Raw genomic sequence first — 16,364 nt, 5'->3', positions numbered from 1 at the left:
ATAAAAAGAGAACACTATTGGAATCCACGTTATCAGGGAAAAGAGGGAAGAAATGGCAGGAAATAGCTTATTTTGTGTAAGTCTGAGTGTTTTGAGATGGAAGTAATCAACAAAGAATTAGATCTACTCTGTTGTAGCAACAACCAATTGTCAGCAGTAATAGATGTTCATTTCTGATAAATAACTTTGGATGCTCATAGAAAACTGAACTGAATGATGAATTCCCAGCTCTCCCTGGTCTTAAGCAGTAGGTGTCTTCTTAGGTTGTGATGCCACTGGAAAAATAGATCATGCTGAGACACAACCATGTGGTGACATATTGAGTAAGACAATCTGAAACACAATTTTGCAGCTAACAGGCAAGTCTGACTTATCATGGGCAAATCTGCTGAGACCATAGGCTAGCCCAGGCTGATTTCTGTCTGACCTACTATAAAGTCTTTACATCATGCTTTTTAATATGACATGCTCCAGTACAATCTTAGCTTCCTATGAAAATGGACATGGAGGGGGTGGAGGCATTGGGGGATCCATTTGTCCTGTCCAGGAAAGGTCCTTGTTGATAAGTGCTAACCTTTCAACCACTGGAAAAGAGGGTTACGTGTCCAATGAAGAAGATACTTATCATAGTAACCTAGCAAGCTTGTTGCTAAGATAGATGTTCTTGACCTTTTCTGCAGTCTAGAATTCATTATTGGATTGTCATCCCTGAGGGCTCACCTCCTTCTCTTCTTATTAGAGACACTAATTTCACAAGGACTAATTAGTACAGTCTGCTCCATGGGTGCATGAGGGCACGCAAATGTAACCCTGTTACCACTGTACCAGTATGACAACCTCTCTGTGGGCCTTTTGGCTGAGATCAAGTGTAGTACCTGAAGCAGAATTTTTAAATTTCGTGTCTCAGGCCAAATTAGCCAAATCAATTCCCAATTCTATCAACTGAGCAGAGATCAGTCATTCAAGTCTATATGGTGCTACCACTGCAGGTATTCTGTCTCCTAGACTTTTCAGCCTGCAGCTTCAGATACTCCCAAATCCATGGCAGACATCCTACACAGAATCATAAACTCACAGAAAGTTAGGGTAGGAAGGGAACTCAGGGGGTCATCTAGTCCAACTCCCTGCTCAAAGCAGGACCATACCCAACCAGAACACCCCAATCAAAGCTTTGTCTAGCTGGGTTTTGAAAACCTCCAAGGATGGAGCTTCCACCACCTCTCTGAGTAACCTGTTCCAGTGTTTTACTATCCTCCCAGTGAGAACATTCTTCCTAATATCTAACCTAAACTTCCCTTGCTGCAACTTGAGACCATTGCTCCTTGTTCTGTCATCTGCCACCACTGAGAACAGTCTAGCTCCAACCTCTTTCGAACCCCTATTAAGTTTCCTTTCAGTCTCCTCTTCTCTAGACTAAGCCCAGTTCCCTCAGTCTTTCCTCACAAGTCATGTCCCTCAGCCCTGTCACCATTTTTGTTGCCCTCCGCTGGACTCTCCAATTTGGACTCTCCCCAAAACTGAACACAGCACTCCAGCTGTGGCCTCACCAGTGCTGAAGAGAGGGGAATAATCACTTCCCTTGACCTACTGGCAACACTCCTACCAATACAGCCCAGTATGCTGTTAGCCTTCTTGGCAACAAGGGCACACTGTTGGCTCATATTCAGCTTATTGTCCACTGTAACCCCCAGGTCCTTTTCTGCAGGGCTGCCCCAAGTCCAGAGGCCTTGGAATTCAGATGCCCCCTAGTTTCACTTTCTCCTAGCCTAAAGGACATAGGAGCAAGTAAGAGGGAGAGCCCAAGAGCAATCCCCAATTATCATAAAATGTATAGCAGAGATCCTCTCATTGGGAGGCTATAGTAGACTCTGGTAGGGGTGCTTGCCTGCAGTTCAATGAACAGGTCTCCACCCTCAACTATACCATTCAAGGCTGGGAAGAAGGCGATCTCTCCTGCCAGGTATAGCTGAACCACTTGGGGCAATACCATCATCATGGCATCTCCCCTGCAAGGTTTTTTTTTTTAACATTTCACGTCTCAGGGCAAATTAGCTAAATTCATTCCAAATTTCATTGACAGAGAATTTGTACAGGTCTGTGTGGTGTTACCACTGGCAAGTACCTTACCTCCCAGACTCTTCACCCTGGTGCTTCAGATACTCCCAAATCCATGGCAGGCATCCTACGTGCAAGCCCCAAGCCCAGAAGTTCTGGGGCTCAGATGTCCCCAAGCCTTGCTCACTCTTAGCTAAAAGGCCAAAGAGCTAAGAGCTCTACCAGGTCTACTAACTACATTGTCCACCCTGTGTGGGACTAAGCGAGACCGCTGAAACTATTGGCTGTGCTGAACTGTTAGTACTGGGTTGAGGACGGCTAGCAATTGATTATTAAGTGGTGCTTAAGTCTGTTTGTCACCCATTTCCTTTTCACCAATTAATAAACCAGATTATGGTTTGCTATTGCTTGCAAGTGGGGAAGTTTGTTCACGTTGGAACACCCAGGTAGAAATTATTTTCCCAGGTTTCTGGGTTGGGGCTTGAGCCAAGCTAATCAATTTGTGTAAAACACCTAAGGTGAATTTGGCCCTTGTGGCTGTTATCTGGTGCCTGGCAGAAGGGTTACACAAGTATGACTCTCCCATTACTGTTATGCTCACTTGCTGAGCAAAGGGTAATGAAAATACAGGACTCTTCCCAACGTACATTGTCAGGCAGTGCTGTTTCCAGCAGAAGTTTGTTGCAGCACCAAATATACTCCTGTTTTGTTCTGTGGAGCTCTGGAAGGAATTCTGCCTCTGGAAAAACTTCTAGAAGTGTGTGCCTTTGTGTGGTATACTGGGTCCCACAAGGAGTTGGAAGATGCCAGGACTGAGCCCAGGGTGCCAAGTGGTTGTCAATGCTGGGCTCTAGGCAATGGGGACAACATCAGGATTGTTCCAGCATGTTACATGCTGGATGTTAGAATAAAAACCCTGCCCTTACAAGCTTTGATAATTTACTATAATTCATTTTCTCCACCCCATAGAAAAAAGCAAACTACTGTTCAGGCGCAATAATGTACTAGTGCAGTCACCAGGTGGCACTGTTATATACAAACATCTTACAGTTATTAGTGTGCAGGTTTATTGCATGATTTTTGCTCTGAAATATTGCAGGATTTTTTGCAGCTGCTATGGAGAAGACGAGATAATGGTGATTGAGGGTCTTCCTTGAATTTTTGCTGCATTCTGTAGTGTTTTTAAACCAAAAAGGTCAGTTTTCCTCTAATAAAATTAGAGGGCCTAACAGCAGTGGCGTGATGCCACTAACTGCAGCAAGGTTTGTTGAATTTGAAAATAGGCCTGGGACTAAATTTGTCTGCATCAATGAAAGCCAGAGGTAGAAGAAAGCTCAACAATTTGCAAGCTGGATCGAGTCATGCACAGACACAATGAAACCATATTATCAATGACACCTGGCATTTTAGAGAAGAGAAAGGCCTTTTCTACAATAGCATTTAAAAGCTTTATTGGGAAAATGTTAAAATTAGAATCTTTACAAGGTTTGGTATTTAACAAATATAAAACTCGCTCCAGTGAGAACCAGGTCCTGTGATTTGGAAATTTTTGTTAGTTGTTTAAAGAAGGCCTTGTCCACCTCTTCCCCTTCTTTTGGTGGCTTATAGCAGAGCACCCTTCTGATCTCCCCTCTGACCTTTACCCAGAAGCTTTCAACAGGACATTGACTGCTGTGGTTCCCCTGCTTTGCCTGTGGAAGGTTTGGGTGTTAGGTCTACGTTGTGTCAGGGTTGAAAGTAGTTTTACATAGAGTTTAGATTATGGATTGTATGGGATGGTTTGGATAGGGATGATCCTGCCGGAGGCAGGGCACTGGATTAGATGACCTCTGGAAATCACTTCCAGCCCTACTTCTCTATGATGCTATGAACAAGCCTACCTCCTACATCATACTGCACCTCAGAACATGTACATCTCCTTTGTATGTAGGGCAACACCTCCTCCTTCCCCGCCTAGTTTCTGCTACAGAAGGGGTGAGCTGCCCTACTAAGAAGACTGTGAGAAGAAAAGCCCCTCAACCCATTTCTTGCTCCCAGAACCAGCTAGTACTCCTGCCCTAAGGCAGATCAGAGTTGGTGTCCCTTGAGGTAAAAGGCCCCGGCCCCACTCTCCACTCCTTGCCCCCCTTCGTATTCTCCTCTCAGGCATCTCTTCCACCCTCCTTGGTATTGCTGTTCTCCTCCCCTACAAAATAGAGCCAGGGTGATCCCTATGGACCAGCTATTTCCAGCTTTTTGGCAGTGAAGGGGAGGGGTGAGGTCATGGTTACAGAGGGAGCTGTCAGTGGGCTGTGATTGGAAAGAGAGGCTACCCCACAGATTCAGACTCTGTGGGTCACCATGTGCCTAAATGGACCATTGGTCCTAAAAAGAGCCAAACTAAAGAAATCAGGATCCTGGGAGCTCACCAGGGCTGCTGCACTCACTTGGGTCCTCTAAATCCCAAATGGCATCAGGGCCCCCATGTTAGCCAGCTCACAACAGAGCTGTGAGGCTGGTATGGCAGATCTTTGCACAAGAAGAAATAGTCCTTACTTCAGCCCTACAGGCTCCCTCTATCAGAGGAAATAACCTGGAACTCTCTCCACAGGGCCAGCCAAGAAACTTGCAAGGTACAAACAACAAGAATGGCAGTATTTCATAAAGGAGCTTTGTTACAATGGGACCCTCATGCATTGAGATTTGTTACATTAGCATGTCTTTATACCACCTATATTGACAGATAACAACAATCACATTAGCAGTCATTGCTTAAGTGTTATCATTAAACAATCACTATATTGTATATTTCCTTTACCATCCAGTTGTTGGTGTTATTCAACATGAATTATATTGCTAGGAGCAGGACTGGGAGCTGGGAGAGATGGTGGACAAGCAAGGTGTGGGCTTGGGGAAAAAAAGCATTTGCCCCAGAAGCTTTGTCTGCTGCCTCTTTTAACTCTGTAGCTAGTCCAGTAAAAGCTCTTGCCATGTAAATCCTTGGGTCATCCCAACTATAGCACCACTGCAACCCACATCTTAATGCTCACGTATGTTTATACCTCAAAAAACCTGCACCAGCTAGAGCTCTTCCTCAGTACTGCAATCAGGATGGGATGAGCTATTCATTTCACTCCTCCTTGTGTCAGTCAGCCCCTGGGACCCCAGTCTACTATGGGGATGTCCCTTTGCTCCGCAGGGTCACTTCCCCACAGTCAACCTTGAACTGTTGGGATTTTCACACAAGTTGAGGTCAGCCACACTCCAGGATCAATCAATTTATGGGTCAGAGGCTGCTCTCTGGTTCTGACCTCATCTCAAAGAGTATTTGGAAGCACTTTCATAAATTACAACCTAATTTCATGGCTCTTCTTCCCAGCCCACAATTCCTGGTCCCATCTTTTCTCCAGGACTCAGCCAAGGTTTGCCCTTGCCTCTGTCTCCTCTGAAGTAGACCATGCCCAAATCTATTTAGGCATCATCTTTGCCGCCTTCATAGCTGGGGTGCCATCAGCAGTCCTGCATGTTGTGGAATACAGCCAGTTGCCAGCAGTGGGGCAGTCTTCTCTCAGCTGTGGCAAGGAGGCAGGAGACCAGATTACTTGGGCTACAAATGCCAGGGTCAACCTGGGTTAAGTGGACTTAATAGGCATCATTTTGCACTGATGCCACCAGTGCCAAATGAGCTAAAGCAAGGTGGTCTTGGAGAGGGAGAAGTGGTTAGAGTAGGACGGCTAGGTGCCAGGATTTCTGGGTTCTGCCCCCAGCTGTGAGAGGGGAGTAGAGTTGCAGCAGGGGGGTTAGGGGTTTGGAATTAGAGCAAGGGAGTTGGGAGAGCAAGAGTGTAGACTGAGGGACAGAAGGCCCCAAGAAGTCATAGCCCTAGAGGCCATGCCCTGTCCCCTCTTCCAGCTCTCTCTGTGCACAGTGAGGGCTGGGGCTGGACCAAAGGCAGCTTTAAGAGGCATGTGGTAACCAGTGGGGTTCACAACAGTATAATTCCCTCCTTGACAGCCCTCTCCTCCATAGCTAGCTGTCATTCCAAAGGGACCCCGCCACTGAAAGGAGGTAGCTGGTGGGCAGGTTGGGATGCTGATGCAGGAGGTACACTGGGCATGCTGGTTATGAAAGGACATCTGGTCAGGGTTCTCGCTCTCTACCTCATTACGGACAATGCAGACAGCAATGTCTTTACCACATGAGGAGCTTCAGCTTATCCCTGTGATAAGCCTTTGGTGACAACATGCACTAGACACTTTGGCTCGCCTACCTTTGGGAGGGAACTTTCTCCAGCAACCTGTCTGCAAGAGATGATGGCAGATATAATGCTTTCCTAAGAAGCAAGGTTCATCCAGCCACGTGCCATTTTAGCCTAGATGTCAGCTTGTTTCTATGGAGGTAGCAGTCAGAAAACAACACACCTTCACTCCAGAGGGAGAAGGTTGGCTCTGTAGTCTCCCTGAAAGTCAGTGGAAGCACTCACTGGATTGACCAAATGAGAGAGGTGTTTCAAATGAGAACCCCTATCTGCTTATCTTCTCACACTGCTCATCTCCTCACAGTGCTGGCAGTGTCATTCAAAGGATTTCCAGGACTCTGGTTGGGAATCATTGCCTTATCAATCAGACAAAATCCTGTAATTGTTCCTGTGTTGTTCTCCTATGATGGCAGAGGCCTAGTTTTGTGATCCTTTGGGAAGAAGAGCAAGTTCAAAACTTGTTTTCCAGGAAACCTTTCTGGGGCAGAAATAATTCACTGTCCAAAAGCAAGCATAGGTCCCCAACAGCCCCACCCTTGTAGCATTTTTTCAGTCTAGCAAGGCAAATGATCCTGAGATAGTAATAAAAAATTGATTTGCTTGTGCAATTGATGTTTGTAGTGGATGAGGTGTTTTAGACCTACTGGGTGGCTGACCAAACTGGTTAAGGTCTACATTCATCAGGTACCCTCAGCTTTAGCTCTCCAGCATGATGATGTGCTCTGTGTGCAATAGTAGTTTATAGACTATCCAAGTGAAATTAAAGCCCCATTAAGTTCAGTTCTGTACAAAGGAGACTTCCTGTTTTCGTTCTTCCTCCGCTGAATTTCCAATTTGAAGGACAAGAGCAGAATTATTTTTCTCACTGAAATATATACAGGTCAGGTGTAAAACCTTTGTCCCCATTAATCATTTGTCAAAGCAGGGGTGGACTATTAACTCTTTGTGTTCTCTTTGAGGGGAGAGGCACCTGTGGCAGATGCTGCAAACCTGCAGCTGAAGAAGGGATAGAGGTCATTGTAGGCGCAGACGGAAGAGCAACTCCCTGTTGTAAATCATGGTGCTTCAGAGTTTCCTGTGTCTGGACAGAGAACTGGCTGCCTTTACACGACAGCTGGAATAGTGTCCCTTAGACAATCCAATTGCACACATGCTGTAGACATCCTCCAATGACACACGCACGGTTGTCTTGTGAGCAAATCATTCTTGAGAGGAATACATTACACCTATTCTATACAACCCCCTGCAACAAGTGGACTATGAGCTACTATTTTGTGAATGAACTACTGTACTATTGTTTGACCACTCCTGAACTTGACTTTCATTGCAAGAGCAGAAATGTTGATGCCTCAGAGCTCAAAGAGATGACATGAGATACCAAACAAAATATTGCTTCATTTCTTTAATAAGCATTTTCTTTAAAAAGGCTAAATAATACCATCATTTTGAGATTGCAAGATTGTTGAATTGAAATAAAACAACTTTAAAAAGTTTCTTTAAAACTTCATCTTAAATACGACTGCCATGATTCTGTCTTTATTAAGAAAGCACTGATATACCAGTGTACTGTCCATGCAACATTAACATTTAAAACGTGCCCTTCTTACAAACAGAGCATTGAGAATCTAAGGTGTATTATGAAGAGGATAACGGGCCTATAAATCTCTCATTATCTTGCAAATTATTAGCAAGCAACCATTTTCCTAATCCAGTTTGAAACAACACTATGATGTAGAAACAGTGTTAGGGTGTTCTGTACAGCAATCATGTTTTTGTGCAATTCACAAATTCTTCTTATTATAAATTATTCATTGAGATTTGGCTTATTTAAACAAGTGTATGAATGGACAGGAACCATGTCTTCCTATACTTTCTCTGCAGCACCTCACAGATTTTAGGCATTATCAAAATCAGTGGTACATAACAAAGCAACTATCTAATTGTGGTGCATATCTAAGAAATAACCTTTCAATTATATTATCTTTAGTAGGTTCATTTTTCAATTAGCAGCACTAAGAACCAATACATTTTTGATAAAGGACAATTTTAAACAGTTTCAAATAGTCTAAGACAAGCCATTATCCTAGATATTGCACAGAATTTTCAAAAGCAACTCACGCTACTGAAATGACACACCAGTGACTTTCATTATGATGCACGCTGAATTATAAAGACATGTTCCAGACCACTTACACAGTATTTGTCACTCACATGCAATGATGCCCTTCTCTTGGTACTATATTTAAGTTTCCCATAATTCAGGCATACCAAAGCAAAAAGCCATTGGAAAGTGCTTAAAGACTATCAGAAGGCTGAAATGTGTTCTTTTGGCAGATCTTTGGTACTACTGAGCAGGACCAGCTGCAATGCAGTGTAACCTAATTTACTAAACTTGGGTTAGTCAGAGTGGAGTACAGTCTGTGGGCTGTACTTCATAAGCAACAAAGGACATTACCAGTTTAATACAGTTTATACCAAACCTATAAATTACAGCTGTTGCTAGGAGAGTAATACCCATCAGTTACATCTGTTGCAGTCTGTCTTTGAGTTTCATGCAGCAAAAAACAACCTGCTAAACCCACAAGTTGTTTAAAACATCAAGTTCTTTGTTGCAGGAAGGTTTTTGGCCACAAATGTAATGCACAGACAAGTATTCCTATCCACCAGTATCCCAAAATCCCCTTTTCTCCCTCTCTCCCCTCCAAGGAGAAACAAGTTGGCTTTCTGATAGCTTTCCCAGAAGCAAGATGTTAGGGCATGCTGCCCCCCTTCTGGACTTCTGGCCAATCATCTGATCAGTGGGACCAGCCAGGAGGTGGCTGTCTCCCAGACCTCTGGGCTGCCCCCTCCCCAATCCTATGGACTCGATAGTGGTGGTGGTGGGGGGGGTATTATAATTCTGCCAGGGCAGTGTGGTCAGCAGCCAGGGACCCCGACAATGCTGTTAGAGTGCTCTAGCCATGGAAGTCCAGGAACAGCCCTGGTCCTTGCGTGGATGGAGACAGTGCTGCGCTATAGCAGCATTCTGCATCTTAGGCTGCCTGGAAGCCCTTCAGAGCTCCAGGTGGGCAGGCAGACTGCAAGCAGTGAACACCACCACAGTGAAACTGCCTGCCAGCCAGGATCTTTAAAAGGTTTCCAGGTAGCCCGAGACTGGCTTGGGCTGGATGTTAGACTACCTTGGAGTCAGGAATTTTAAAAGGTCCACAGAGGGTGTGTCTACATGTGCTGATGCATACTGTGCGGTCAATTGCACAACTGTGGGGTTAATTTTGCCATTGCAGGTAGCAAATTAACTGCATACTAGTGACTGCGCAGTAGCCCACATGTAGGTGGCCAACCAGGAGCAAATTTGCTCCCAGTCAGCCTGGGCAGCAGGGGCTGGGACAACAATCCCTTCCCTTGACGGCTGCCTGCTGCCAGGGTGGGCTTCAAGCGTGGACCCCAAGCCGGAACAATGTCCCTCTGCCCCAACTCTGTGATCAGGGGCAGGGAGCAATCTCCTAGGTCCCGCTCTGATCACTGAGCTGTGGCTATGTGAGGGCACATAGCCCCGAAATTTGTGCACAGAGCAGGGGCAGATGCAGGCTGCCTGCTGTGGCCTCAGGGCTCCCTCCCTGCTGTCCTCGAGGCCAGCGCAGCCATCTCCTGTGTCCCTGGCATCATGGCAACATTCCACCATGCCGCCGGCTCCTGTTGGAACGCTTGTTCACACTCTGATTGGCTGTTGGTCAGCCAATCAGAGTGCGAATAAAGCATTACGGACAGACAGATAGACTTAGGCTTTTATAATATTAGAATGTACCTGGTCATAAGTCCAGGAAATCCAGACCTCCCATATTTTATCCCCAAGAGCTGAGCGGTTAGGACACTTACTTGGGAAGCAGCTGACCCAGGTTCTAGGCTCCCATTCACTCAGGTTGGATTTGTATCTATAAAAACCTTCTATTTTCTAGTACAGAACTCTAATCACCACACCATAGGTTAGGCATGATCTAGGCCAGTGGTCACCAACCACTTGACTCCGATTGACTGGTTGATCGTGGAGCCTCTGACAGTCGGTCTCAGTCTGTCAAAGTGTCCACGATCGGGAGCAGCAGGATGCACGTGGCTGGGCTTAGCCCCCCAGGCTAGGCTGGATGAGTGGGGTCAGAGCCTGGGCGGCTTTTCTGAGAGGTGGGGGGCAGGGCAGGGGGCGGTAGATTCTAAGGTGCCAAAAAGTAATCTTCACCATAGAAACTTTGGAGACCACTGATCTAGGCCCATCTCCAGCTTTCCTTTTGAAGCTGAGCCCTGCCCCTTACATTTTTAATAGTCATAGTATATAAAATGGTTGGAGAAATGCAGTGGGGAAATTCTTACCCCATTAAGATGAAAGCTGTAGGCACTGCTGCCCTTGCTCCAATCATCCATGACAAGACCGACTTTGACCTCCCTGGCCAAGAAACCCTCGTAGGCACAATCCAAGAAGGACCACACTGCAGAAGACTAATTCTTGAATGGTCACAGAGCTGTTTGTGTCCCAACTATACAACCATGGGCTACACCATCATGCCAGAAGCCTGAGGTGGCTTGTATTTTCAAAGCTCATTGAACAAGCTTTAGTTCAAGCACGTCTGTCACCATTTTTAAGCACAGACACTTTAATTACAGCGGCTCTCAGAACTGCTGCAATTAAAAGCACTGCCCCCTCTTCCCACTTCATCCCCAGAGCACATGTAAAATTGCCCCAGAGCTACAGGGTTGAACAAAAGAACAGAGATACACATTACTTCATATGAATCCACCTAAAATTTAAGAAAAAAATACTAAAAAAACTGACTACAAGAAGTACTAGCTACAAACTAGAATACTAGTCCGTTTAAGTGTGGGAGATAAAGTTTTCATCAGCATGAAATATACTGAGCACAGTATGTCATCCCAGAACTCAGAAAGCCGGACACTCCATCTTTACAATTTTTCCAGTACTTAGTATGTTCTCCGTGTTGTGTAATCTAGTACCAAGCTAGCAGCTCCCAGCAGAGCAGGATCTGCCAGATTTGAGACAACAACATCCACAGCCTGAGCAGAGGGCAAAGCCTGGTGACATATCACATCTTTGACGGTACTGATGTAATGGCTGGCTAGCACTCCTGAAAGGATCACAAGGGAGGGGTTCATGGTGTGCAGGATATTCACAACTCCCAGGCCTAGGGCTGTTCCAGCTGAGAAAACAACACAGGGAAAGAAATTACAGCAACATAGAAAATTAGGACTGGAAAGGACCTAAGGATGTCATCTAGTCCAACTACCTGCTCAAAGCAGAACCACCCCAATTATATCATCCCAGCCAAAGCTCAGTTCATCCGGGTCTTAAAAGCCTCTAAGCATCGAGATTCCAAAACCTCTCTGGCTAACCTGTTCCAGTGCTTTACCACCCTCCTAGTGAGGAAGTTTTTCCTAATATGTAACCTAAGCTTCCCTTGCTGCAACTTGAGACCATTGCTCCTTGTTCTGTCATCTGCCACCACTGACAGCAGTCCAGCTCCATCCTCTTTGGAACCCCCCTTCAGGTAGTTGAAGGCTGCTATTAAATCCTCCAACTGTTTTCTCTTCTCCAGACTAAATAAACCCAGTTCCCTCATCCTCTCCTCAGAAGTCACTTGCCCCAGCCCCTAGCCATTTTTGTTGCCCTCTGGCTGGATTCTCTCCAATTTATCCACCTCCTTTCGGGGGGGGGGGGGGAAACTGGACACAGGACTCCAGATGTGGTCTCACCAGTGCTGAATAGAGGTGAATAATCATTTGCCTTGCTCTACTGGCAACTTCTACTAATGCAGCCCAGTATGCCGTTAGCCTTCTTGGCAACAAGGGAACACTGCTGGCTCATATTCAACTTAACTGTCCACTGTAACCCCCAGGTCCTTTTCTGGAGAGCTGCTGCTTAGCCATACACAATGTCATGCAACAACCCGATTCCAAGTGGTTGAACTGATGTCTCTAAACTCTTAATAACATGGGTGCAAAAACTACATTCCATACAGCAGACATTCATGATTTGCTGGTCAGGGCTGTAGAACCACCTTGGAACGTATTCCTTTCCTCAAGGGAAAGTGGCTATATATAACAGTGAGATTACACATTACAATTAGACCATGTTGGCAGCACTTAAAACATGAATGATTGCACATTAAGGCTTGTTAACAAGTGTTTAGTGCTTTCTAGACATCTTAAAGTTATGCCACTGGGGGAAAGGATTATCTTTGAGCTGTGTTACCCGCTCAAGTTAAGTTAACTTCTGACTGTTCAACTGAGATAAAACCACCACTCTGCAGTCCTCCGGTATCCCAGGAAGCACTGCTCCCAGGTGGACTAGCTATTATCCAGGACTCTTTAGCTTTGAATTGATCACTCGGACAGCTGGGCAGCAGGTAAGTGGGGAGGGAAAGGAAAGAGGTGAAGGTGACGGGAGTGGGTGGGTGGGGAGCTGCTGATGTCTCTAGCCCCTAAATAACATGCCCCCCATCACTCCCCTGCCACTTGGATTGTGGCCCTGCTGCCCCAATCACCCCCGCTGATCACTCCTGGATCACTGTCCTTTTGCTTCGATCAGCCTGAGAGCAGATGATCCCCTCTCTGGTACCCTGCTCTCTGCCTGCCCCTGGGCTCCCAGAAGCCCACACCACCCCCCATACCCAGATGCAGCCCCAGCCAGGTCCCACAGCTGCCTAGCATATCCCTGCTTTACCCCTGCTCTCTCCCCCTGGGGCCTGGCAAGGGCTGGATCTGGGTGCACAGGGGTGGTGCAGGCTGCAAGGCATCTGGGAGGGGAATCCCTGCCCTCCCCCCTCCCCCTTACTGCTTCCACCATTCTTGGGCTGACTGGGTGGCACAGCAGGCATCTGGGGATTGAAGAGGGTGAGTGAGGAGGCCAATAGGGAGCCAGCGTTGGTGACTGGGGCAATCTAGGAGTGGAGGGGCTAATTGGGGAGCAATCTGGGAATAATGGTGGGGGGAGGAGGGGACAAACCATGGCTGCAGGGGGGGGTCCTTCCCCCCCCTGCCCCCAGTCCCCTAATGTGTGGGGCAAGGGGTGTGTGTGTGGGACATGGGGGACCCCAAGCAGCCCCTTGCAGGCTGGAACTCTGACAGCCTGCAAGGGAAAAACCATGGTTTCCCACATTTTTCTTCTTTAACGGAGAATCTATTTTTAAAGTTTGTTCATGACCCTTTCATATATTCTTGCGACCCACAGGTCAGAAAACACTGCTCCAGTGGCAGATCTGAGATATGTATGTTTGGGATGGTATTAACTTTTAATATACAACTGCTCACAGCACGTGTCAACAGCATGTGATAACTGTAATGTGTAATTTTATCCTAATAGTGAAAGTACTAAGGAGGTGACTTGTGTTAACCATTATTTTTTCTTCCAAGCATAAAAGAAAAAAATCAATTTTATAGCAGAATGCAGTTACATTATTAGTTAAAAAAAATAAAATAAAATAAAAAAAAAATCAACAAGTAATCTCATTCTTACTAGCAGGGAAAAAAGAAAGTTACTATTCTACCTCCCTTCCTAATATCAGCCATGTAAAAGGAAGCTGATTACACTTAGTACTAATTTATAACTCCCAGAAAAATTCTCCCTTGTAATATCATGTATAAAGTGGATAATTATTCTAGAGAGACTGGTTAATTTTGGTGACCTAGCATTTGTCCACTTAAGTTCCCATCATTTTCCACACCAATACTAAACTGTTGAAATGCCTTTTTTCCTCATGAAGCCAGAACTATTCTGATCATCATGAGAAGTTTTAATTTTCTAGTCCCCTGGAGAAGGGAATCCCAAAAGACATATTGAATGGTCCAATGACAATGCAATTCAATTCATAATGTTTCACAACTCTTCCAACATTCATCTTTACCAGATGGGTGTGTGTGTGTCCATATGCATGTGTGTATTTTACCAACAAGCAGATAAGACTAGATCCTCAACATATATTAAATAAGTCAAACCCTATTTAAGTCAAATATCACTTCTATATCCCCCAAAACCTCTCTCTCAAATGGTTTCTCACTCCAGGTCTACGTTCTTACCTGTTCTGAGGATATTGTCAGCCTTTGCATTCCCAAGTTTAGCTGCCTGAATGAGATGTACAGCACTAACAACCTCCTCTTTCTTCACAGTCATGCCTTCCACTAAGAGCAGATCCTCTGTTTGGGGTGGTAGACAAATAGGAAGCATTAATAACTACGCTGAAATAATGATGTGATGGGGGAGGGTATATATGTAGATAAGCAGCTCACTTTTAAGCTACTTAGGAAAACAGCAATCACTTCATATTGTTCAGTGGCTAGCAACAGAGCTAGTGTTTGCAAGAGTAGAAATGATATACCCCCGAGAAAGACCAACATCTAAGATGCTTAAAAAACATTTTTCCTGAGATATATCATTATCCAAAGTTCACAAGTAACTAGGACTTTTAAAATTTCACAGCAAATTATTTCATAGTATGCACCTGTCTGGGGAGAAAAATAAAGCAATCCCGAAGCTAGGGAAAGGATGTCAAGTTTATGCAGTTTCAAACAAATAAAGCATGTCTGAGGAGACTTCAGGGATAGCAGAGTTAGGCCAATACTGAGTACTTTTGAAAATCCCACCTCAGTCCTTTTTTATGTTTGAATTGTCATGCTTATGTTAAATCTAGGACCCATTTTTATCATGGTGAAAGCTGGAGGCTTATCAAAAGAAAGGCATGCCCAACAATCAGACTGAAAGCTCCTTCCCTGTGCTAATATAAATCTTTTGACTTATTCATTTATATTAAATAAAAAGGTAAAAAAATACATGCCATCGTGCAGTTTCTTAGCTTCTCTCTGCAAGGCTATTCCAGAGGCATATGCTTCTATACACCCATGACCCCCACATAGGCACTCTGGTCCATCTAAAGATACCACAATATGTCCAAGTTCTGCAGCACAGAAGGAACTTCCATGGATCAATTCATGTTGATGAATGATTCCACCTCCGATTCCTAGAAACATAAAGTTATGGACAGCAAAAAAGGACGGACACAGCACAAAACCTGAGCAGGACAGTTATATGTGCTTACCATAACAGGAAAGGAATTATTTGTGCCTGTATTACTGCTAGTCAACTGCTATATTGAGGCCTCATGAAGAATTTGTTATGGCAACTCTTCCCTATTTCAGAGCTCTCCAACAGTGCATGCAGCCTGTGAGAAACCAGCACGTAGCATGCGGGTGCATGCTCCCTGGGAGTGTTTAACATGTAGACCTGCAGATGCCTCTTCCATTGCCGCATGCGGGGGAAGGGCCATGTGCTATTGGCACAGCCTGCACAGTGGGGAGGGATCATGTGGGAGGCATCTGCAGACTGGTCTGTGCCATGTGTGGTCCCTGGCCAAACCAAAGTTGGACAGCCCTTTTCTATTTAGTGAGTTTGGGACAAATTTAATAGATTTCATAGACATTAGGGCTGGAAGGGACCTCGGAAGATCATCGAGTCCAGCCCCCTGCCTGAGGGGCAGGAAGTCAGCTGGGGTCATAGGATCCCAGCAAGATAAGCATCCAAATTTCTCTTGAAGGTGTTCAATGTAGGTGCTTGAACCATCTCCGGTGGCAGGCTGTTCCAGACCTTGGGGGCTCGGACAGTGAAGAAATTCTTCCTTATGTCCAGCCTGAAACGGTCTTGCAGGAGTTTATAATCATTCGACCTTGTCATCCCTCGGGGCGCTCTGGTGAACAATCGTTCCCCCACATCTTGGTGAACATCCCTGATAAACTTATAGGTGGCCATCAGATCACCCCTGAGCCTGCACTTTTCCAGGCTAAAGAGTCCCATAGCTCTCAGCCTGTCATTGTAAGATCTGTTTTCTTGACCTCTGATCATGTGCATGGCTCTCCTCAGGACTCTCTCAAGCTTCTCCACATCCTTTTTGAATTGTAGAGACCAAAACTGGATGCAGTACTCCAGCTGCGGCCTCACCAAGGCCAAGTACAAGGGGAGAATGACGTCCTGGGATTTGCTTGAGAAGCATCTATGGATGCAAGCCAGCGTTTTGCTCAC

At 45.5% G+C, this 16,364-nt stretch overlaps 1 protein-coding gene across 6 annotated transcripts in view; it reads right to left on the bottom strand.

The window, feature by feature from the left end:
* Window positions 1-7,687: 7,687 nt before the first annotated feature.
* GNE (glucosamine (UDP-N-acetyl)-2-epimerase/N-acetylmannosamine kinase) overlaps window positions 7,688-16,364 on the bottom strand; it is a 99,465-nt gene continuing 90,788 nt past the window's right edge. For all 6 annotated transcript variants that reach the window (XM_025201429.1, XM_025201428.1, XM_025201425.1 and 3 more), the window contains 3 exons: window positions 15,127-15,309; window positions 14,372-14,488; window positions 7,688-11,496 (listed from right to left, as the gene is read on the bottom strand). In XM_025201429.1, coding sequence (XP_025057214.1) covers window positions 11,261-11,496; window positions 14,372-14,488; window positions 15,127-15,309 — 536 coding nt within the window. In that variant the 3' untranslated portion in view covers window positions 7,688-11,260. The remainder of the gene's footprint in view (window positions 11,497-14,371; window positions 14,489-15,126; window positions 15,310-16,364) is intronic.

The sequence above is a fragment of the Alligator sinensis genome, unplaced genomic scaffold (assembly GCF_000455745.1).
Source record: "Alligator sinensis unplaced genomic scaffold, ASM45574v1 scaffold434_1, whole genome shotgun sequence".
NCBI lineage: Eukaryota > Metazoa > Chordata > Crocodylia > Alligatoridae > Alligator > Alligator sinensis.
The sequence above is the reverse complement of the archived record's forward strand: the minus strand, read 5'-3'. Positions and strand labels throughout refer to the sequence as shown.